Source organism: Nuphar pumila, chromosome 15 (genome assembly GCF_984573655.1).
Source record: "Nuphar pumila chromosome 15, dmNupPumi1.hap1.1, whole genome shotgun sequence".
NCBI classification, from domain to species: Eukaryota; Viridiplantae; Streptophyta; class Magnoliopsida; order Nymphaeales; family Nymphaeaceae; genus Nuphar; species Nuphar pumila.
Window position 1 is genome coordinate 25,761,320 of NC_143263.1, and position 24,947 is coordinate 25,786,266.

The window sequence follows — 24,947 nt, forward strand, 5'->3', positions numbered from 1 at the left end:
TTGGCTCTTGGGCCAACCCCAAGAGCGGCTAGATTTCTAGGTGTTGGGGCTGGTCCAACAGCTAGCTGGACAAGCACCCAATACAGGTACAAAATTCCATTACAAAAATAAAAAGAAAAATAAAAGAAATAAACAAAACCTAAAGTTGTCAGTTTCTAGTGGACAGACACCTGTTACAAGCTGAAATTACTGAAATACCCCTGACACACACACACACATATGTCACATATAATACATTTTAACACTGTCCAATGTGTAGAAATCCTGTGAACACTATTTGTGCAGTCAAAAATGAAATTTGTTGTTTTGTGTACAGTTTTGATGAATATTAACTTGAATACATTATTAAAGATAGAAGAGATCATGTTTTTATTTTTTTCATCAAGTTAGTTCTATTTAACTCCGCCTGTGTATAACTGTTTAGTTATACACTGCCGGTCCCAAGCCCGGATAAAGGAGGAGGGTTGCGGTAGGCCTGTGACAGCCAGCATAAAAACTTAGTCATACCCTATGAAAATGAACCAATATGAGAATTTCGTTGGGGCGTTCCCTGTTAAAACATATGTAATAATACCATAATACCCGATAGGGGTATTATGGTCATTTCACAAAGTACCCCATAGGGGTACTTATTTTGTTTCTCTTAATTTACTATTTTTTTTTTATTTTTTTTTTTAAAATTGTATTTTTTGGATACCGAAAAGGGGCCCCACAATGGAGTCGTTGGGGCCCCCAACGGTCACATATGTGACCGTTGGGGGCTCCCAACGACTCTATTGGGAGCCCCTTTGGTCTCCTTTTCTTATAAATAGGGGGAACCCCCCATGTATGTTGTATTGCTCTTGAGAGCTCCTCTTCAATAATAGTGATATTATTTTTCATGTGTGTAGCCTTTTTATAAGGCCTTTCGTATATCCCTTAGTGGATTTTCTCTCTTATGCTTGTTGCATTTGTCCGTGTGGGACATAGTGAATGCTTTAGCATTCTTGGATTCTTCCGCATATTTCATTACATGGTATCAAAGCCATACGATCTTCTAAGGTAAAATCGTGTATCTCTCTACTTTTTTTTCTCTCTCACCTCCATTTTGTAGCAATGGAAGTCAAGATCGATCTATCATTCAAGCTCAATGGGAAAAATTACATGATGTGGGCATCCGCAATGGAGAATAATCTCAAAGGGAAGAAGCTTTGGGGTTATGTAATGGGGACCATTCCGGAACCCCAACTTAAGCTCACAAAGATGGAAGAAGATCAAGAGAAAGCACTTGAAGGCGATGCTCGTCTCAAGGCTATTGAAGACTATCATCATCAAATGGAAGATTGGGAGAGTAACCATGCAAAAATCCTAGCATGGTTTATGAATAATGTTGAACTTAAGGTATGTGCAAATATTGCTAAATTCCGCCGGGCAAATGAAGCTTGGTTTTTTATGAAGGGTATGTTTACCCAAAAGGATCTTGCAAGAGCTTATTTTTTGCAAGAAAAAGTGAGAACCACAAAACAATGTGACATGAGCATACAAGACTATTATAGTGCTCTAAATCCTTTGTGGGATGAATTGGCTCTTTTAGAGCCTAAATGGGTATCTATGGAGGATGTGGTACTAAGACAAAAACAAATGGAACAAGATAGATTGTTTCAATTTTTATTTGGGCTTCGTCCCGAATTTGAACAAGTTAGATCCTCACTCCTCCATAGATCCACATTTCCTCCCTTAGAAGAGGCTATTGCCGAGATTACTCAAGAAGAGACTAGACATAATATGGGTAAAAGCATTGATGAAGTTCTTGCCGTATCTAAACCCGGCAATCATGTCAAAACATACAAACCACCTCATTTTGGTAAGCAAGGGAGTGCTGGGAGAAAAATGATTATATGTCATCATTGTTATGAGCCGGGACATATTAAACCCGTTTGCCCAAAGCTAAATGGAGCATTCAAGCCAAAGGTGGCTTCCGTTGAAGAATCATCCACCAAAGAAGATGACGGCAAGAACGAGGATCTCAAAGATACTCTTGGACAAATTTCCTTGGCTCTCCAACAAATTCTAAAGGCTACTTCTTCCACCTCCGGTGCCGCAATTGCCTCATCATCACCTCCCGGTACGTACTCTTGGATTTTAGATTTCGGAGCTTCTTTTCACATGACCCCTCATGAAAATGCATTAACCAATGTGCACACCAATTCAAAAATGTCTTGTGTCTCTACGGCCGATGGAACCTTTCTCAAAATAAATGGTGTTGGAACTCTTGATTCTAAAAATGTTCAAAATTTCCTTGTTCCAAAAGTTAGAATAGTTCCAAAATTAAATCTTAACCTCTTTTCTGTTTCTCAAATAGCCGACCATGGATGTGAAATATCTTTCTCATCCCAAGGGTGCTTTGTGTAGGATCTCAGGTCCGGGAAGCGGATTGGGCAAGGCCATAGGAAGGGAGACCTTTATTTTATGGATAATTTAATGCTTCCAAATACCTCATTTTGTACTTATGTCCAAGACAAAAATATTGAAACTTAGCATAAAAGGCTTGGACATCCAAGTTACTCTAAAATGTATCTTTTTCCTTTTGGACACAAGTTTTGTAAAGAAAAAGATATCAATTGCAAAGATTGCATTTTTGGCAAAATGAAGTCTACTCCTTTTCCTATTAGATCCTTTGTGACAACAAGACCTTTTGAATTGGTGCATTCCGATGTTTGAGGGCCATCTCCGGTTCTATCTAAAGGTGGCTATTCATATTATGTTACTTTTATTGATGATTATACTAGATATGTATGAATTTATTTTCTTAACTTTAAATCGGAAGTTTTTAACTTCTTTAAAGAATTCCATGCAAAAATTCAAAATCAATTTCAAAGTCAAATATCCATTCTTAGATCCGATTCGGGTGGAGAGTACTTATCAAATGATTTTCAATCATATCTAAAACAACATGGCATTTGTCATCAAAAATCTTGCCCAAGAACTCCTCAACAAAACGGTCTAGCGGAAAGAAAACATAGGCATATTTTGGAAACCACTAGATCCTTACTCATTTCTAAAAATATTCCTAAAAATTTTTGGGCCGAAGCCGTGTTAACCTCCATCTATTTAATCAATAGGATGCCATCTTCAAAATTGAATAATATCTCTCCTTATGAAAAACTTTTTAATATGACACCCGACTACAATCGTCTTCGGATTTTTGGGTGTAAATGCTTTGTTCTTTTACATAAAAGAGATAAATTGTCACCTAAAGCAATAGAATGTGTATTTTTAGGATATGGTGAAAATAAAAAAGGCTATAGATGCTTTGATCATAAAAACAATAAGTTATTTGTCTCCAAAGATGTAACCTTTTTAGAAGATGAAAATGGATTTGACATATTGGAAAAATCAAATGAAATTGATTATATGTTTATCAATGATCTTTTAGAAGATTCAAATGATGACTCTTTGAGTCATCCGAAAATTTTAGAAAATACTCATGATTCTCATGATAATGATGTATCACCAACTAATGGTGACAATCTCCAAGTATACACTCGGCGTGAGGAAGCCCAACCTATTAGTGCTTTAGAAAAATTTTTGCGGCTTAATGAACCCCTAGAAGAAACCTCCCTTAGGCGTTCTTCTAGAGAATCAATTCCACCTAATAGGTTTGTCTCATATGAAACTCTTTCACCTAAATATAGAGCTTGTCTAATAGCCTTGCATTCTTACTATGAACTCTCCCATTATAATCAAGCAAAAAGTATACCTCATTGGGTTGAAGCAATGAAAGTTGAACTAGATGCTTTAAATAAAGCTAAAACTTAGGAAATAGTTCACCTTCCTCCAAATAAGAAAGCTATAGGATGTCGATGGGTCTACAAAGTCAAAACAAAAAGTGATGGTTCCCTAGAGCGTTATAAAGCTAGATTAGTTGCTAAGGGATACTCACAAGAATATGGCATCGATTATGAGGAGACTTTTGCTCCCGTGGCTCGCATGACAAGCGTTAGAACTTTAATTGCGGTAGCATCATCTAAGAAATGGCCTATATTCCAATTAGATGTTAAAAATGCCTTTCTTAATGGTCAGTTGAATGAAGAAGTATATATGGACCCTCCGCCGGGAATCAGTGTTAACCAAGGTCAAACCCTTCGGTTATTAAAAGCCTTATATGGTCTTGAACAAACCCCTAAGGCTTGGTATGATAGATTTAGTGCTATCATGTTACAATTGGGATTTCGCTCATGTTATACTGACACTGCTCTTTTTGTTAAACATGCAGGTAATAGTATCATCATCCTTCTGCTTTATGCTGATGATATGATCATCACTGGCAATGATGAAAGTGGTATTCTTAAAGTTAAAAATCCCTACTGAGCGACGCGCTGTACTCTCTAGGCCCGGAGGCAGTGATAAATGGGCAAGGGTTGCTAGGTCGTCGCCCAGAAGCGACGCGTCACACCGGCGCCCGGGTGTGGTGTCAAATAGGCAAGGGTTCCCTCACTTTGTTGGACGGGTGGGGGTAAAGAAGTTAGTCCAAGACCATAAAATTAGGTTAGCCACTTGGAACATAGGGTCTTTAACTGGTAAGTTGGTAGAGTTAGTAGATGTTATGTGTAGGAGAAAGATTGATATTTTATGTCTACAAGAGACCAAATGGGTAGGTGAGAAAGCAAAAGTGATAGAACCTTGGGGATATAAGATTTGGTATACAGGAATAAATAGGAATAGGAATGGAGTAGGGATTGTTATGAGTCGTCAGTTTATAGATCATGTAGTTGAGGTCCGTAGGAAGGGTGATAGAATTTTACTTATTAAATTAGTATTAGGTACGGATATTATTAATATTATTAGTGTTTATGCACCTCAAGTAGGTTTAGATGATTCCATTAAGCATCAATTTTGGGAAGATTTAGATGGAGTAGTACAAGGGATATCTTATGGAGAAAAGCTTTTCATCGGCGGTGACCTTAATGGACATGTAGGCATTAGTAGAGATGGATTTGAGAGTATCCATGGAGGCTATGGTATAGGAGAAAGAAATGAAAGTGGAGAAATGATTTTAGATTTTTGTGTCCTATGATATGATCTTAGCAAACACTTGGTTTAGGAAGAGGGAGTCTCACCTAGTAACATTTAAAAGTGGGGTTAATACGAGTCAGATAGATTTTTTCCTACTTAGAAAAAGAGATAGGGGTTGTTGCATCGATTGTAAGGTTATACCGGGAGAAAGTGTAGCTACACAACATAGAGTCTTAATTTTAGATCTTAGAATTAGACAATGCCGCAAAAGGGATAGACATAGGATAGATCCTAGAATTAAGTGGTGGGCACTGAAAGGAGCTAAACAAGGAATGTTTGTAGAGCAGGTAGTTAAGGAAGTTGATTGGTGTCTCGAGGAGGATTCATAATCAATGTGGAATAAGATAGCGGGTGGCATGAGAAAAGTGGCTAAGGAGGTATTGGGTGAGTCTAAAGGCGGTGCACCACTAGGTAAGGATACATCATGGTGGAACGAGGATGTCAAATTAGCTATTAAGGTTAAAAGAGAGTGTTATAGAAATCTAAGTAAGAGTCGTGATAATGAGAATTTGGAGAAGTATATGATAGCAAAGAAGGAAGCTAAAAAAGTAGTTCGAAACGCGAGGGCTAAGGTATATAAGGAGGTTTATGACAAGTTGGATACCAAAGAAGGCGAGAAGGATATTTATAGGCTTGCAAAGATGAGAGATAGGAAATCGAGGGATTTGGGTATGGTTAGATGTATCAAAGATGAAACGCAAAGGGTTTTAGTTAAAGATGAGGAGATTAAGGAGAGATGGAAAGATTATTTTGATAAGCTATTTAATGATAGTCATGCTCAAGATCTTGGAGACTTCTCCATTCATTTTCATGAGATAAATCGTGACTTCATGCGCAAGATTCAAAAGAAAGAAATTGCAGAGGCTTTGAAGAAAATGAAATCTAGAAGGGCAGTTGGACCAGATGGTATACCTATCGAGGCTTGGAAATGCTTGGGAGAGAAAGGTTTAGAATGGTTGACAAATCTTTTTAACTTGATTTGGCGAACAAATAAGATGCCTAATGAGTGGAGGAAGAGTACTTTGGTGCCTTTATATAAGAATAAGGGTGATATACAATATTGCACAAACTATCGTGGTATAAAACTCATGAGTCATACTATGAAACTTTGGGAGAGGGTGATTGCGTCTAGGTTGAGGAAGGTTGTCATGATATCGGAGAATCAATTTGGTTTTATGCCTGGAAGATCAACTATGGAAGCTATACATCTTCTTAGACAACTTATTGAAAGATATAGAGAGAGGAACAAAGATTTGCATATGGTTTTTATTGATTTAGAGAAAGCATACGATAGAGTACCTAGGGACGTTCTCTGGTGGACAATGATGAAGAAAGGTGTTTTCCTAAAGTACATTAGTATAATTAAAGATATGTATGAAGGAGTAGTAACCAATGTCCGCACTTGTGGAGGGGTGATAACCAATTTTCCGATAACGGTTGGGTTACATCAAGGATCTGCTTTAAGCCCTTTCCTATTTGTGATAGTGATGGATGAGCTTACGAGATCAATTCAAGAAAATGTACCATGGTGTATGTTGTTTGCTGATGATATTGTTTTGATTGATGAGTCTAGAGCTGGGGTTAATGCTAAGTTAGAATTATGGAGACAGACATTGGAAGCTAGAGGTTTTAAGTTGAGTAAGAGTAAGACTGAATATATGGAATGTCGGTTTAGTAAGCAACGAAGTAGTGATGGGAGTGTAGTGAAGCTTGGTGAGCAAGAAATACCGGTGAATGATTATTTCAAATATTTGGGATCCATCATTCAAAAGTATGGAGAAATTGATGGAGATGTAAATCATAGGATAAAGGTTGGGTGAATGAAATGGAAAAGTGCAACTGGAGTGTTGTGCGATCGTAGAATGCCATTGCGGTTGAAGGGAAAGTTTTATAGGACGACTATTAGACCCGCTTTACTATATGGTACGGAATGTTGGGCTGCCAAGAGACATCATATTCAAAAAATGAGTGTAGTTGAGATGCGGATGCTTAGATGGATGTGTGGAAATACAATAAAAGATAAGATTCGGAACGAGGAGATACGTAAGAAGGTAGGTGTTGCACCCATTGAAAATAAGATGCGAGAGAATCGTTTACGGTGGTTTGGACATATTCGGCGAAGGCCTAATGATGCTCCAGTTAGAAGGTTGGAGAAATGGGAAAATATATTAGTTAAAAGAGGTCGGGGTAGGCCTAGGAAGACTTGGATGGAGATGATAGGAAAGGATATGAATGCTTTGAACCTCACCGAGGACATGGCATTGGATAGAAATGATTGGAGGAAAAGGATTCATGTGGAAGACCCAAAATGAATTTCTTTTTTGGTTCATATCGCTGACCCCAATTGTTTTGGGATGAAGGCGTAGTTGTTGTTGTTGTTGTTGTAGTTCTATTGAATGACAAGAAAACAATATACCCGATAGTTTGCAACTTATTGCTCACCATGGTAGCTTATGGTGAATGTCTCCAAAACTTTGAGATGCTCCAGTTGAGAATTTCAATTACTTAGTCTTCCTGAACTAATCAAATGTATTCCGTTCAACCCATTTACAATAGATCATCATGAATTTCAATGAGTTTTCTAAACAAGCAAGAGTGGCTGATAGCCATGATTTTGTAGATTACTTTTATAATTATCTCTCTAAACATCAAAATTCACAGCAGTGACTATAAATCCTATGCACATAATCTCTCTAAACATCAAAATTTGCAGCAGTGTCTTTCTAAATCCTCTGCACATAAGGTTAGTGGCAGACTTTCTCACATGCATTCCAACTCTCTATGGTTCCATTATCTCCAAGATCCCAAAGGTCAAATAAGCATATTTCTGGCACTTGTCCTCCAGTTATGGTTGTGCAACCAACATAGTGGAACAAGCATTATTGGGTTCAGAAATTAGGTAGGAGTCATAAAATATGCATTAAACGTTGAGGTATAATGTTCAATCAATCGAAAAACCTTATTGGACCACTAATATGCAGATAACAAAGCCATATTGTTTCAATTAGTGCAACCACAATAAAAAACTAAGAAGCAGTACATAATTAACATCTATTGATGTCATGCTTAAACTAAATTTTACAAGTATGCAAATCATTCTCAACTTCAACAAGCAATAAAATATACATGCCTCCAAAAGAACTGCTTCTATTTCCAATGCCGATAACTTATATCCACCAACTTTCATGATATCAGCACTAGTACCTACAGATGGCCACACATACAACAAATGAAATTTCTGAAGCATGATGCCACTGGTTTGAAATTAACCTGCTAACTATCTTAGCAAGTTAATAATTCAAGAAATATGAGCCAAATGGGAAGTTTTGATTATAGTTGAATGCAATACATAAGATCTCTGCAACAATGAATAAAATGAAGAATGCAAGCTAGAATTTAAAGGAGTAAAGTCATCAGTTTGCAAAAAGTTTGCTGCATTTGCATTCATTCACTGATCCATTCCATTTATTAAAGTTATGTTTACGTGTTCATGCCACTACAGTTACGTTTTATGAAGGAATATATGAAATTATACCAAATGAAAAGATGGTTTTGAAAGAATCATACTGAAAAATTAGAATGAATTACAATTCAAAAGGACAAGCGTCAGACTGAAAATGTGAACTTACGTCCCAAGATAATGTAGTAACCATCCTCATCTACCTTTATTGTGTCTCCTGTTTTGAAGAATCCCCCATCCACAAATGACTCCTTTGTTACCTATAATAAAGCTTACATCATTACAGGAAAATGCATGTTTGAACACAAAGCACAAGGCACCTCAATCATAAGTTCATTACTACGTTTTGTTTTCTGAAACTACAGATATGCAAAGGAGAGAGCTGGACTTTTCTTTTAAGAAAATGAATTTGGGTCAAGAGAAGGAAAAATAGAAAGGTAAATCAGAAAAACAAAGTGACCATCATATGGTTTCGAAAAAGGAAATGAAGAAAGAGAAAAAGGTAATTCTGTCTGGTCAAAGGATTCAGAAAGAGCATAGAAAAACAGATACAGATCCTATAAGGGAAACATTTGTAGAAAACACAGGAGAAGTGTATTTATTAGTGAATCAGTCAACTCATGCACATGCTTGTGGACAGGACAATGAAGTGAGTTTACAAAACAAGTGTAGTCAACGCAGAAAATGCCATAAAAATTACCTCAGGTTGCTTCCAGTATTCCTTAAAAAGTGAAGGACTTCTGACACACAGCTCCCCTACGTCTGCTGCACCACTTCCAACTTCTGCAACAATTTTGACCTAGAAATAATATCATAAGAGATGGGCATTATACACTTGCTTTTTCCCTTTCAAGGAGGGGAGGAGATGCGGTTCTCAAAGTATGCAACCAAGAATGACATAGATAAAATGTAACACTAGAAGGATTCTGTACAACCTGCACGTGAGGAAGACATCTACCAACTGTGCCTCCTTTCCGAACACCTTTCAAGGGGTTTGAGAGCGCCATCACAAACTGTCATATGATAGCATTGATAATTAGGATAGGATAGCATTCTCATAATCATGCCAATTAAGATGCCAACATATATGTATTTGCACGAATTAGACTGTAACACCCATAAAATTTTGTAAGAATTGTAAATTTTTAATATATATGAGGTGTTTCTGAAATTATAAGGTTAAAATTTTATATTTTTGGGACTTAGGGCAGGGTTGTAAATAATGGATTTCATATGGGCAAATTGGGCATGAGAAGGGCATATTGATAAAAAAAAATCAAGGGTAATATCATCTTTTGACTGGGGCAGCTGGCGTAAATTTGCCCAGCTCAGCCCCCATGTTTCTTTTCATTTTTAACAAGTGGCTAAAGGCCACTTAGTATGTTTTTTTTTTATTATTTAATCCCTAATGACCCCCCTCCTTTTATTTTTACTCTCTCTCTCTCTCTCTCTCTCTCTCTCTCTCTCTCTCTCTCTCTCTCATTTACCTTCTTCTCACCCTTCTTCTTCTTCCCTTACTGTGTTTCTCTTCTGCGGCAACCCAACTCTCACTGTAGCAGGGATTTCTCATAAACCCAGTAGTTGACGATGATTTTGATTTCAACAGCTTGAACTATTTGCAGTCAGATTTTTATTATTATTTATTTTATAAATCCTAGCATGTTAGCATTAATGTTGTTAAATTTACAGCATCTTGATTATTATGCAGTTGGAATTTCTTTTCGTAAAACCCAGCATCTTAATGCTAATGCTGATTGTATTTTACAGCAGCTTGATTTTTCTTTTTCATACAATTTGGATTGCCTGTCAAAAACCCCAGCAGTTGGCGTTAATGCTGATTTGGATTTCAGTCGCTTGATGTCCTTTGTAAAACTGAATATATATAAGTACGTTACGTACAGTAGTTTTATCTTTATTTGTGGGTGTTGGTTTTAATCATAACAGAATATATATATATATATATATATGACTGCTGTAAAATTTATGTTGCTGGAATTTCTGTAGATAAATTCCCTATCGATAAAGTGTATCTCTACTGGAATTTCTGTGGATATAAATCCCTATGGTTAACATGATTGTTGTTGGGATTTCAGTTGAGAAAATCTCTGCTGTCAATGTGTGTTTCTGCTGGGATTTTTCCCTGAAAAAGTCCCTATTGTTAAAATATATTTCTGTTGAGATTTTTGGTTGAGAAATCCCTGCTATTAACATAAATTTCTGCTGAGATTTTTGGTTGAGAAAATCCCTATGGTCAATGTTAAATTCTGTGAGATTTATGTCGAGAAAACCTCGGCTGAAATGTGAGGTTTCTGCTGAGTTTTATTGGATTAAGAACCATCTGCTGTAATGTGTTTATCTGCTGAAAATTTATGTTGATGGATCTATGTTGTAACCTGTTTCTCTGATGACTTCTTATGTTGAGAAACTTTATGCTGTAACGTGTTTGTCTGTTGAATATATATATATATATATATATATATATATATATTTTTTTTTTTTTGAGAAACCCCTGCTGTTAACAATATATTCTGTTGAGTTTTATTTTGGTTAGAACTCTGCTGTTAATGTGTTTTATGAAGAAATAGTTACCCATGTTAAATGTGATTTTCTGCAGAAATAGTTACCCATGTTCAATGTGATTTTCTGCAGAAATAGTTACTCATGTTCAATGTTATTTTCTTCATAAATGGTTACCCATGTTCATTGTGATTTTTGCTGCTGAGTTTTCTGTTGAGAAACCCTCTCTTAATGTGTATTTCTGTTGAGAAAATATATATATTTTTTCTTGTTGACGAGGAGAGTTAATGAAATTGATGGCCCTGAACCTTAAAGATCTGTCGATTTAAATTGTACCCACTGCATGAATGGCAGTAGAGGCTTATACATATGATTCTTGAATTGTGTGGCTTTATACGAGCTATTGTGGGCAACGGACCCTGAACGAGGGAGAGTACCCTGTGATTTAGCAAAAAAAAACATTTCTTGATAATTGAAATTAAATAAAGAAGCTACACTGTTATTGCACATTCCCCCGTGAATCCGTAATGACGTGAGCTCTCGAGCCCGTCATAAGGTCTAAAGAGCCTTGTCTCCCACCACGGGAGTGTACGAGACAACTACGTGGATCCGAGATGATTGTATGCTGAAAAAGCCCGTCATATGGTCTAAGAGGACCCGTCCCCCCACCACGTAGATTAGGGGATTTGTGTAGTAACGACTACACCCAGGTTTGAGTCCCGGTGCCCACAACTCCGTGTCCTCTCGGGGTTAAAATACACTTAAATATTATTTGAAAACACACCCCCATGTAGGTCGGAGAGCATATATCGACATTGAGGAGTTGTGCCCTAGATTAATGTAAACAGGATCGAAACAATAACTATTTGTAAGTGTCATGGACGTGCAATAAAAATTAAATACAAAGAAATAAGTGTAATAAAGTAAGCGAAAATACAAATATCGAGTGTATAACACTTAAGTCCAATAATGGACAAGAAACAAAGAGAGTATACAAGCACTTTAACACATAAATCTACAAAGGGATAATGCCAAAATGCAAAAAGATAAATATTATTAAGAATGAGAGAGAGAGAACTACCCCTATATATATACAAGAAAAAGGAGAGGGAGCCATTGGGAGCTCCCTGTAATGAAATGTTGGTCTTCCACAAAAGCATGAGAAACTCTTAAAGAGTGTCTATTGGAAACACCTCAAACACAACCCATAAAAGGGTATAAATGGAAGAACATAATAAAAATAAAAATTCTTTATTTCTCACAACAAAATGCTTAAAAAGCATTGATATTCAATGCAGGGGGATCACCCCTATTTATACAAGAGCGAGAGGAGAGAAGAGAGCTCTCCTCGAGAGTCGTTGGACCTAGTCCAACTGCTGCCGTTGAACTAGGTCCAACGACTATATTCTAATCAAGTCCTAGTTGGGACTTGACTAGATTACAGTATCTAGTTCTAAATGAACTAGATAACAAATAAAATACAAAGGGAAAGAAAAAGAAAATAAAAAATATAATATATATAGTAATAATATAATATTATATTATTATATATTATATTTTATATTTTAACACTCTCTCTCAAACTTACGGTACAATAAGCGAAAGTTTGTTTAAGAAAAAGTGAAATCTAGGAGCAGCAAGAGGTTTGGTGAAGAAGTCTGTTAATTGATCTTTTGACATAACATATGGCAGATCAATGGTTTCATGTAGATATTCCTCTCTAACATAGTGACAGTCCATCTCAATATGTTTGGTGCATTCATGAAATGTCCGATTGCTGGCAATATAGATCACACTCTTGTTGTCACAGCACATTCTTCAAGTTTGTGTTGCTTCAGCTCCCATGTCAACTAGCAGACGTCTGAGCCAAACTACTTTCATTGTCGTGGTCGTCACGACTCCATATTCAGCTTCGGTAGAGGAGAGAGAGACCTGCTTTTTGCACCTCCACTAAATTAATGATTCACCTAAGAAAACACAAAAACCAGTGGTTAAGTGTCTATTATTGATATCACCTCCCCAGTCAGCATCAGTATAGGCAATTAAATCTAATGACGATGAAGTAAACAAGAAGAGGCCACGTGAAAGAGAAAACTTTATATATCTAATAATACGCAAAACTGCTCTCATGTGAACAAAGGTGAGAACATGCTGAAACTGGCTAGTTGTGTGTACAACGTGTGCTATATCTGGCCTAGTAATGGAAAGATAAAAAAGTGCTCTGATAAGCTCTTTGTAAGGAGTGGGATCATCAAGAAGTTCTTCATCATCAATTCTCATTTTAACGTTGACAACTTCTAGAGTGTCCACTTTCTTATCATTTGTAATTCTAGACCTGGAAATAATATCAATGACAAATTTAGATTGAGATATCAAATACCCACGAGGGGAATAAGCAACTTCAATTCCTAAGAAATATCTTAATAAACCTAAATCAGTCATTTCAAAATGAGTTTTAAGTAGCTTTTTGATGTTTTCAACTCTATGTTTGTCGCCTTCGGTGATGATCATATCATCAACATAAAGAAGAAGAACAATAATCCCTGCATCAGAATTCTTAATAAACAAAGCAGTGTCAGTCAAACAAGATTGAAAACCAATATCAAGCATAACATGACTAAACCTGTCATACTAAGCTTTTGGTGCATGTTTAAGACCGTAAAAAGTTTTTTCTAAACGAAGAGCTTTACCCTTAGGGATACTAATATCAGATGGAGCTTCCATGTACACTTCTTCGACTAGATTTACATTGAGAAAAGCATTTTTGACATCCAGGGTCATTTTCTAATGGAAGCTAAGGGTATTAATGTTCTGACAATGGTCATTCGAGCAACTGGGACAAAAGTTTCTTTATAATCGATGTCATACTCCTAGGCATACCCTTTGGCCACTAATCGGGCTTTATATCTTTTACGAGTTTCATCACTCTTGGTTTTGACTTTGTAAACCCATCGAAAGCCTATAGGTTTCTTACCTAGAAGAATATCTTGAATAGTCCAAGTGTTAGCCTTTTCTAATGATTACAATTCTGCTTTCAAGACTTCTACCCATTCTATATCATTTTTGGCTTGAGAATAGGATGACAGTTCTACATATGATTGTATTAATGTGATAACTACCTTGTATACAAGTGAAAAAAGATTTGTATGACACAAATTTTTCAGGAGGTCTAGAAATTTTGGATGACCTTCTGATTGGTACTTCGGAATATTTTTCTAATGCACATGGAAGATTTGATTCTCTACGTCTTGAATATTATAGACTAACGTTCCTATGAGTTTTCTTTTCATTATCAATATTATGTTCAAAAATAGTACTTTGATCATTGTCAAGATCACATCATGTCAAATCTATCAAAAAAGAATATTCAGTGACTTCCTTGGGTTTTTCAAATTCAAAGAAACTTTCTTTTTTTAGGAAAGATACATTTCTTGATACATATAATTTTTCATTTTGAAAATCAAAACACCTATAGCCTTTTTTATTATCAGCATATCGTAAGAAGGCACAAAGAATCGCACGGAGAGAGAGTTTGTCATTCTTGTTGATGAAAACAAAACACTTGCATCCAATGACTCTTAATCTAGAGTAATCAAGAAATAAGTTAAGTCTTTCAATTGGAGTTATATTTTTCAAAGAAAAAGATGGCATTCGTTTAACAAGATAGGTAGTAGTTAGGGCAGCTTCTGCCCAAAATCATTTTGCAACTTGATTTGTTATTAATAAAGTCCTAGTGGTTTCCATGATGTGTCGATGTTTACGTTCGGCCAAATAATTTTGTTGTGGTGTGTGTGGACAAGATCTTTGATGTGTGATGCCATGTAAGTTGAGATAGTCTTTGAATTCTTTAAACATAAATTTTCTCCCTGAATTAGTGCGAAAAATAGAAATATCATTTTGAAATTTATTTTTAACAATTTTACAAAATGTTTCAAATTATGAAAAAACCTCAGATTTATGCTTAAGTAAATCCAAGTATGCCTAGAAAAGTCATCGACAAAAATTACATAATATGCATATCCATTCAAGTGGTTTAGAGGAAATAAAAGTTCTATTATAAAATGATAATCTTTTCATTTTGCCAAGGATACAATCTTTACAAGTAAAACTTTCAGAATTACAAAATTTTCCTAAAGTTGGAAAATGTTAGATTTTAGACATACAAGGATGACCAATTTTTTTGTGTCATAAATCCAACTCTAATTTTTGAACATTATAACAAAAAGCATTCTTAGGCAATTCCAAAAAATCCATATAATAGAGTCCTCCTTCTCTATAGCCTTCCCCAATCAGCTTCCTTAATTGGCGATCCTATACCCAACAACCATGAGAAGATAATCAGATATTTGAGAAATAGATAAAAGGTTTAGATTTAGTTTAGGGATATATCTAACTTCTGGGATAAAAAAATTCTCGTTTTATAAAGTTTTTTAAAAAAATTTATTCCTTCTATTTCAAGAGATGTACCAACAGCTGTGAAAACTTTTGACACACTTGAGTTAGTTTTAAGACATTCGGATAAGCTATTGATATTTTGGGTCATATGAAAAGAAGCACTAGAGTCAAGGAGCCTAGAAAGGTTACTGGGATCGGAGAATGATGAAAGAGTTGCTCCAGCCGAGGCTTTAGTTTAGGAGGATGCTCCTTTGAAAAGAGGTTGAAGGATCTTCATTAATTGAGTCATAAGCACCAGTGCATCTTGGTCTTTTAACTCTGATCCGACATATGCAACTTTCTTTTTTTTTCTTCTTTTTAGCTTAGGACATTGAAGCCTATAGTGCCCCGGCTCATGACAATGGTGGCAAATGACTTTTCTTTTGTCAAAATCACCATTTTGTCTATCAAAATGAGGTAGCCTATAAGTGCGCACATAGTTACCCGGTCTAAACATAGCTAGAACGGAATCATCTTCAGGTTTTGGAGTATTCTTTCTAAGTCTATTTTCCTCCATAGTCAGTTCCTCTATAGTATCAATGATAGAGGGAACCTTACCTCAATGTAGAAGAGTCGATTTGGTCGACTCAAATTCCGGTCTTAAACCATTTATAAACTGATAAAAATGTTTCATATCGAGTTACTTTTGGTGAAGCTCGATATCTTCGGAACAATGCCATTTTGGCTCAAAAAGAATCAATTCCTCTCAAAGTTCAGATAACTCATTGTAATATTCCCTAATAGTTTTGTCATTTTGAGTCATCATCTGAACTGTCTTACAAATTGCACACATGTGCAATATCTTTAAGGGAATACATATTTCTAAGATATTTCCAAGCTTTATCGGCATACTCAAATGCTAGAGCATTTCTTAATGTCAACACTATTAATTAGCCATGACATAATTTTGGCGTGCTCTATCCTCAACTCTTTCCATTTTTTCTCATAGGTCGCCAAGGCTTTATTCTCCTCTCCTTCCATGATAGGTACTTCTTTGTCATTCTCAACTTTTATAAGAATTAGTTTTGGTTCTGAATCGGAACCATCCAGTATTGTAACGCCCCAAAATTTCGACTTGTGATTTCGAAAACCTTATCGAAAAACCTTTCAAAGATTTAAAGTTTTATATTTAAAAACAACAGCGGAAGACATTTAGAAAGGAACACAAGTCAACAATCTTGGGTACGTTAGCTGAAAAATCATCATTCACATGTACAACATCTTAAAGGAATTTAAGAAATAAGACAATCGATTAAAATCTGCAGTTTATTACAAAATGAGCATTTTATTCCAAAGTTTAATGAATCTAAGAAAAACTCCAAAAAGTCCCAAAGCTAAGCCGTCAGCAGAAATAAGATGAATCTTGATCCATGTTGCACCACGCCATCGGCTGCCCGTAAGGTCCTACTCCTCACCTGCCCATGAAATGGGTCAGTTTTACAACAAACCAGTAGGTGCACGAACAGATAAGTAGAATGAAAATAAAACAAGATATTCATGAGATAAGCAGTTATGATATTTAAGCAAGTAAAACAATTGTAGTCTATTCTAACAAATGTAATAAGTGCAAAGAGAAGCAGTGTGAGTTTCAGTCCTCTATATCTATTCATGAATATATTATTTAAGTTCTGATATTAACTGGCCTGTGGGTACGCACAGACGCGAAACGTAGAAACAGCCGAGACCAATCCGGGGGTTTATTATGTTAGGTGTTTTCATTAACCCGGATGGCTGACTGAGTCCGCTCCTAAGGGGACGGTCAGTGACCAAGAGAGTAAATCCTCAAAGGCATTCGTGGCCCATGGATGCATCCAACTTCTGCAGAAGTGCCTGGGAGTTACCACCTAGGATAATTTATGGTAATCCCAATTCCCCTAACTCCGATGACTGGGGAAAACCGAGTCTTTTGCTCGTGGGGTGGTTGTTAACAACCTGTCCATCGGAGTCTTTGTACCATCCATCCTCTCCCTTGATGAACCGTGAAGATCGGATGGGTACGACGGGGGGTTTCTTAACCGCCGTCCCATCCTACATGCTCTGGTCCATTAGACCCACTCGAGCATCTTGCCTGTGAAGGCGAAATGGTCACCATTTTATGTGATCTCAGCATTTTGCTAATAGCATTCATCGAGGTTGTCACAACCTCATCATCCCACCATCGTAACCCACTTGGGACGTACTTGTCCAAAAGTACGATCGTACCTTCCTAGAGGTACAACTACGATGAGAGGGCAACATAATGGTTTATGATTTCTTTTGGTTCCTATATGACATGTTTTGCTTTTCTGAGCAATTGGCCTGTGGAGGCCGATATTACCATATCAAAATCAGTAAATTATAGATTTCACCCTTCAATACCCTCCATGATCTTACATAAAATTCATACCGTACCTGCCTTTAAGGTTTGGTTATAATGGCAATTGCAGTGGTTTTGAGTCTCTTCACAAAATCTATCTTAAGTATGCAGTTTCAAAGGAACAAGCATGCATAATAGACAATTATGAGTTAAGTAAATGTACACGTAAACAGGCATGCCAAGTAAACTACTTGATTCTTTCTAGAATGAGTCTACCCAAAGAATTTACATTATGCAATTTCAAAAGAATCACAAAGAGTAAAACATGGATCAACACATACTTCTTCAGATACGCAATTATGCAAAAATAATTATTCTTTCTCAGAAGTCTTATTTTATTTAGTTCATACATACTATTCATGCGACTTTCCCCTACCTCGGGATGTCTTGCAGCTGCGTGCGTCTACGCGTGTAGATGATACGAGGCTCGGGCCGCGAAGCCAGAGCGAGGGTCCGATGCGAGGTCTGCAACAGTGCTATGTTAATAATAATGCGGAGCAAAAGAAGGACAATCCTGTCTATAGGAAAAAGAGAGGCAGCAGAGGTGTGCCCCTGCTGGCCGAAAACAGACAAGCGGTGGGGGAACAAGCCCCAGCCTAAACATAGCGCAGTGGCAGGGGGTCACCCCTGCCGACGGCCACCAAGTGGCAGGGGCTGAGCCCCTGCCAACGGCACACAGTGGCAGCAAAAAGGGGTGCCGCAGGGGCCACCGGTCCCCTGCCGGCACTCCGACGATTCGCAGAGGGAGACGGGGACGACAGGGGCCGCGTAGGCCACCTGTCGGGGCCATGGCGACACAGAGAGGCGGTGGGAGGCCGCGGCAGTGGCTGTGAGCCACCTGCCGGCCTCCCGGCGAGGTGACAGGGAGGGGGGTCGCAGGGGCCTCAGGTCCCCTGCCGGCACCCCGGCGATCCCCAGCGAGAGAAGGGGACGACAGGGGCTGCGTAAGCCACCTATCGGGGCCCCGATGGTACAGAGAGGCAGTGGGAGGCCTGCGGCAGTGGCTGTGAGCCTGCCGGCCTCCCGGCGAGGTGACAAGGAGGGGGGTGAGGAAGAAAAGAGGGAGGAGGAGAGAAGAACGGCGTACCTGGGGGGGGTGGTTCCCGGCGTCGGCGGCAGGCACAGCAGGGAAGGAGACCGGCGCGGGGGAGGAAGCTCGAGAGGGGAGGCGTGCCTCCCCTCGCCCTCCTACGATGCTCTTAAAGAGCTAGGGGGACGATAAATGGGGAAACCCCGATGGGTTTCCCTTATCGGGTCACAGGCGGGGTGGAGGGTGCGGCGCACAGGGGAAAGGGTTTTAACAAAACCCTTTCTCCTGTGTCGGGTTATTAAAACCCTAAAAAAAAAAAAGGGTCCCGGGTCGGGTCCGGACCCGACCCGACCCGGCCCGGGTCCAAAACAAAAAATTTTTTTTATGCGGGTTTTACAAGTATACCCCACAACCATTTTCCCTAAATATGGTGCTTCATGATAGAAGCCCACATCACATAGTTGGTGTCATTTAATTTTATGGGTATGATGGTGATCTTATCATTATCATCCATCTTTTACAAGGATGAGAAAAATAGAGAATAGATGAGAAAAGAAAAAAGAGAGAAACAGAAAGAGAAAAGAAGAGAAGAATGAGCCCAATCACAAATTTTCGTAGTCAAGCTTCTTCCAAATGCTTTCCTTCTTCAAAAAAGGTCACTTGAGTCACGAACAAGAGGATGAATCACCCTTTGCAAATGAGGCACGAAAAACAAAATGAAAATTCTTCAAGATCTAAAAGTCTTTAAGGCTCTGATACCATGTAATGAAATGGTGGTCTTCCACAAAAGCACGAGAAACTCTCAAAGAGTGTCTATTGAAGATACCTCAAACACAACCCATAAAAGGGTATAAATGGAAGAACACAATAAAAATAATAATTATTTATTTCTCACAAGAAATGTTTAAAAAGCATTGATATTCAATGGACGGGGATCACCCCTATTTATACAAGAGGAAGAGGAGAGAAGGAGTGCCCTCCTTGAGAGTCGTTGGACCTAGTCCAATGACTCTAAATATAGTCGTTGGACTAGGTCAAATGACTATATTCTAGTCAAGTCTTAGTTGGGACTTGACTAGATTATAGTATCTAGTTCTAAATGAACTAGATAACAAATAAAAAGGGAAAGAAAAAAGAAATAAAATAAATATATATATATATATATAATAATAATATAATAATATATTATTATTATATATATTATATATGTTACATTTTACATTTTAACACTCCCCACTCTCGAAGTCGTTGAGGAGCTCCCAACGGTCATATTTATGATGGTTGGGGTCCCCAATGCTAAAAAAAATAATAAAAAAGGTAAAAAAGAAAAAGAAAAGTAAGTTGTTTCTAATAAACAACTTATTGTACGAGTGAAAAGACCAAAATGCCCCTATCGGGCAATACAAAGGAATTATAGATTTTTATATATAAAAATATGTATGTATATATATATTAACAATAAGATACACTCATGCATTTAGGAGAGCATTGCATGTGTATTGAGTGTTGATTTCCATCGACACCTTTGTGAGTTTCCCTTGTGTAGTTGAGATCTATAGAGTCGTCTGCCACTTTAGAGGAGTGGGCCAAAAGTTTGCTTTTGACTCGTGTTTTTTATTTGAAAACTTTTGGTTTTAGCTGCTTACACTGTTGTACTACCCTAGGGCATGTTGAGGGATAGGCCTACGAGACGGTTGTTGTCTCACCTTATTACTTTAATTATTTTTTCAGGTGCTTAACAATAGGTAGGCAGGGGCAAACATGTGAGGCTCGGGACTTTGAAGGATTCTGGGACACTTCTGTTGTATAGTTTTAGGGTTTTGTTGTAAATAAATTCCTTTTTGTGAACTTTTGTCAAATTACAAATGAAATGATATTTTGTCTATGAATGCAAAAAGTTTGTTGCACTGAATTGAGTTATGGGTTTTGGTCCGCTTATTACGAAAGTTTTCTTGATTATCATTTTAAGAAAAAAAATAGCAAATTTTTTAGGAGTTACATAGACTGCCGATGCGTGTGTGCGACTAGTGTAAGTTCACTACATCATTTTGTCTACTAAGAGAGATTTTCCAATACCATGATGGCTCCATATGCCTGCACAAATTTTAAAACACCAAGGTTGCCTTAGTAAAAACATAAAAGTTTAAATTAAAAAATGTATCCAAATTCTAGTAAACTTGACTTCCTCTTTCTAGTTAGGGCTCCGTTCATTTGGTAGGGGCAACTCGTGAAGGTCACGAAGTTGATGGGATGTCACAAGCTCAAAATCCAACAATGTGCACCATTTGTCGTGAGCCAAAGCTGGGTATACTCCCTGGTGGGCAAGGGAGACCTGGGGTTTTATGCCAATGGACCTAGTGAGAAAGGCAGTTTTTCCCCAGTTATCCAAAAAAAGATAAAAAGTGACTTCCTCTTTTATAAGATTATTTTACTACCTGCTGGCCATTTTCATAAATGAAATTTTTCTCACTAGTGAAAAAAAATACCAGAAAGCTTTTTCTCATGGAGAATAAATCCAGTGACCAAGTTCTGGTGAGAAAAAGTTTTCCAAACATTTTTTCTGATTTTTCTTCCCTCTACCGTGATCCAGTCCAGATATCCATTGCCTCTTCCTTTTCTAAGAAGAAAAGGAAACATATCACTCATTTGTTCTTCGTATGCCATGTGAACCATGGATTTTGGATGCTAAAACGTGATCTTTTTTTATTTCACATTCTTTTTTCATTTTCTTGTTTTTTTGGTATGCATTTGTTTGATTCCGGTATTGGATTTGATATCCACACTATTCAAAATTCATTAAAGCTTAATCCAGTGCGGTTGAATTAGAACTTGACAAAACTACGTTTCCATCTTTGGAATGAAAAGGTTTACCTGAAAAATCATTTTCATAGGATTTATTTTTGATCTGACAGGTTTTTTATGCAAGACTAATTTTCCTAATGCAACACCATCATGGTATTCACAGCTTTTCAGGTGCATTAAAAATGTGGATAGTTGTTTAGCATCAACTTAAGGCCGTGGATGTTAACCACACACACACACACACACACAAAACAAATAAACTAGAAGTGTTCATTTCATCATGATTTGAAAACAATGATTGGATGGTGAATTCACATCATAGGTGTGTCTTTGGTTCATACCAACTATGGGCTATTCTTAAACCGGTGATCAGGAAAAGAAAAGGGAGTCTAGCTTTACCAACCTCGGTCATTCCATAACGCTCCAAAAGACGATGTCCTGTTATACTTTCCCACTGTTCCATGACAGGGTAAGGAAGTGCAGAGGAGCCACACATCTGCAATAAAAAAGAATGTGAGGTAATGGACAGAGCTTAAAAAGTTAATTACCATTAAAACAGCATGAAAACATGGCATTGCTTTAGTAGAGAATTTATTTAAAGGGCTATTTCTTTAGATCTTCAGTTGCTAGAAATCAAGAAGAGTGGCGGGAGGGGAGAGGGTCTACACTGTTTGCTGATTTATATTATGCATATGACACTTCTCCAAGTAGTACTCTTATCCTTTCATCTTACTGTGGGGACTGGGAGGGGAGAAGGTCTGCATTGTTTGCTGATTTATGTGATCTAGATTATGCATGACACTTCTCCAAGTAGTACTCTTGTCCTTTCATCTTACAATAAATAATCTGCAGGGAGGGAAGAGGATCTGCATTGTTTGCTGATTTATACGGTCTATATTATGCATATGACACTTCTCCAAGTAATACTCTTGTCCTTTCATCTTACAATAAATAATCAGTGGTAATGGCAGTTCTCCTCTCAGGATTGTGCATGTGTTTTGTGACTTGTCTGTGTAGATGCTCATGCATACATGTCTGCAGGTGAACAAAAAGTCCAACATATGAATTGATTTACTGTTTTGTCCTATGCCACCTGGGTACGGGTGCGGGTATGAGTATGAGTATGAGTAAGGAGGGTACGACATGGCAATTCCAAAAAATGTGGGTACGGATAAATTCAAAATAAACTGAATATAATCTAAATATATATGTTATATCTAAAATCTATATTATAAAGTTATAAACTAAAAAGTATAATTATAAATTATAAATTAAATACAAACTTGTATGTACCGAGGGTAAAATGGTGTGTCCGGGTGTTGATGCATGTCGAAACGGGAATACACATGTTGACACCGGTACGGAGGGAACAATGGAGTGTCCGGGTACCATAGGTTTTGTCCAAAGATCATTATCAGCATAACAAGCAGGTATGGACATCACCAACTTCAAGCCAAAGTTCTAGCTCATCCAATTATAAACATGAATGACAAAGTCCCCAACACAATTTCCAACAACATCTACAGATATTGCTTTTCTCTCTAACTTCAAAGTAATCAATAATCAGAGACATCCAATAAAATGCCTATTCTTTAAGAGTATGACTTAGACATCACTTGTTGCTATGAACACCACAGTTCACACGGGATCTGGAATATTTAAGAAAATCTATCAATCACTAAAAATATACACATTATAGGACCAGTTATCAGTTCTAAAGGTTACCATAAGGCGCAGCTGGCGAGCAGCTGATGCAGAAGCAAACTGTGAATCTGAATCCATTGCATCATAGCCTTGCAGTAACCTTGTATACATGGTTGGGACCTAAAGAGGGACATACAATAAGCTGGAGAGACAAAAGCAAAGATTCTGAATAGAAAAAGTAAAATTCAGGTGGTTTGCTACCAAAAGACATGCTAATTATAAACATTAAAAGGAACTATAGTAAGGAATTAATGAAGTCACAGCTCTGGAACTATTATGTAAAATCCCTTCTAATTGCACGTCATTCTTTTGATGAACCGACAGTGCCATCCACAAGGAATTCAAACATCTTAGTTTAGTGTGCCTTTGATATCTTAGTATACAATGTAGCTGACTCACTCCTGTGAAAACAGTGATAGCATCAGCAACTTTGCTTCCATCATCGGGATATGATTCACGCCACCTTTGCCAAATCCCTCTTACACTAAACTTGGGCATGAACTCAACCTTCAAAGCAGCAATGCCAATTGCAGCAGCAAACAAAAATTAGATGTCAAGTTCATGCATGATGGAAACAAATCACTTTCATGAAATAAATGCACACTCAGTTTAGAAAAAGAATTACCACGGACCCTGCATAAAGAGGGGCCAATAAAGCATTGAAAAGGCCATGGACATGTGATACAGAAGTTAAGGATCCAATAATTGACAATCCCACCAAAAGAAGAATGAAATTTAACCAATGACTGAGGCTATTAAAAATTTAACCAATGATTGAGGTTATTAAAAATTTAACCAATGTTTGAGGTTATTAAATATAGTATAACTTTAAAAGGAATCAATGAGAGCGAAAGAACTCTATTCAGTAACTTTTATAAGCATATGTTGGTTGGTGGATATGGTGCAAAGGAAGACAATTAAGGAACTGATCAGCAGATGTATATTCCCATGCGTCTGTCAGGATTTGGACCTGCAGTCAGGCAACATATCTATCAAACATCACCGAAGAATTCACAAGAGATATAAATGCTTGGATGACAGAATACAGTTGTGAAATAAAAACCCTCAGGCAGAAATCCTGGAATATGCAATTCCTTCATTTGCCTATCATACTTGGCTCCATTTCAAATAATAAGATGTAATTTAGCAGGGCATCTAGAGGAACATTAGTATGCGTAGGAAATCTCCAAACTTAAGGATGAGATCATGACCTGTGCCTTGATACCATTATAAGTGTGGACGACACCTTTAGGTTTTCCTGTTGTGCCACTTGTGTATACAATCAGGGCTGGATCATCTCCTGCAAAGACTAACCATCATTTCAGACAAGTTTCCATGATTACATGAAGCAACATTTATATGTCAATCACCTTCTGCCGTGTCTGCGCTTTCAATTTGCTCCCAAAGATTAGTCAGTGGACCAAAGTCGCCAGACCCAGATTCTTCATGCAAACCCCCATCTGATGAAATACTTGGAACAGGTGGGATAAGCACAAATCTTGCAGAACACTTAGCAGCAACATTCTCCATAACTGTTTGATGGTCATCAGGGCATAAAAGCACAGACACATCCTACACATCAAACAACA

The 24,947-nt window shown here is 37.4% G+C and overlaps 1 protein-coding gene across 2 annotated transcripts in view; it reads right to left on the bottom strand.

The window, feature by feature from the left end:
• Nucleotides 1–24,947, bottom strand: part of AAE13 (AMP-dependent synthetase and ligase family protein) — a 59,788-nt gene that overhangs the window by 14,286 nt on the left and 20,555 nt on the right. For both annotated transcript variants that reach the window (XM_089988585.1, XM_089988584.1), the window contains exons 4-14: nt 24,729–24,930; nt 24,570–24,658; nt 24,257–24,328; nt 23,984–24,034; nt 23,758–23,865; nt 23,380–23,478; nt 22,058–22,150; nt 9,451–9,528; nt 9,216–9,314; nt 8,685–8,775; nt 8,186–8,259 (exon numbers count right to left, since the gene is read on the bottom strand). In XM_089988585.1, the coding sequence (XP_089844711.1) occupies nt 8,186–8,259; nt 8,685–8,775; nt 9,216–9,314; nt 9,451–9,528; nt 22,058–22,150; nt 23,380–23,478; nt 23,758–23,865; nt 23,984–24,034; nt 24,257–24,328; nt 24,570–24,658; nt 24,729–24,888 (1,014 nt within the window). In that variant the 5' untranslated portion in view covers nt 24,889–24,930. The remainder of the gene's footprint in view (nt 1–8,185; nt 8,260–8,684; nt 8,776–9,215; nt 9,315–9,450; nt 9,529–22,057; nt 22,151–23,379; nt 23,479–23,757; nt 23,866–23,983; nt 24,035–24,256; nt 24,329–24,569; nt 24,659–24,728; nt 24,931–24,947) is intronic.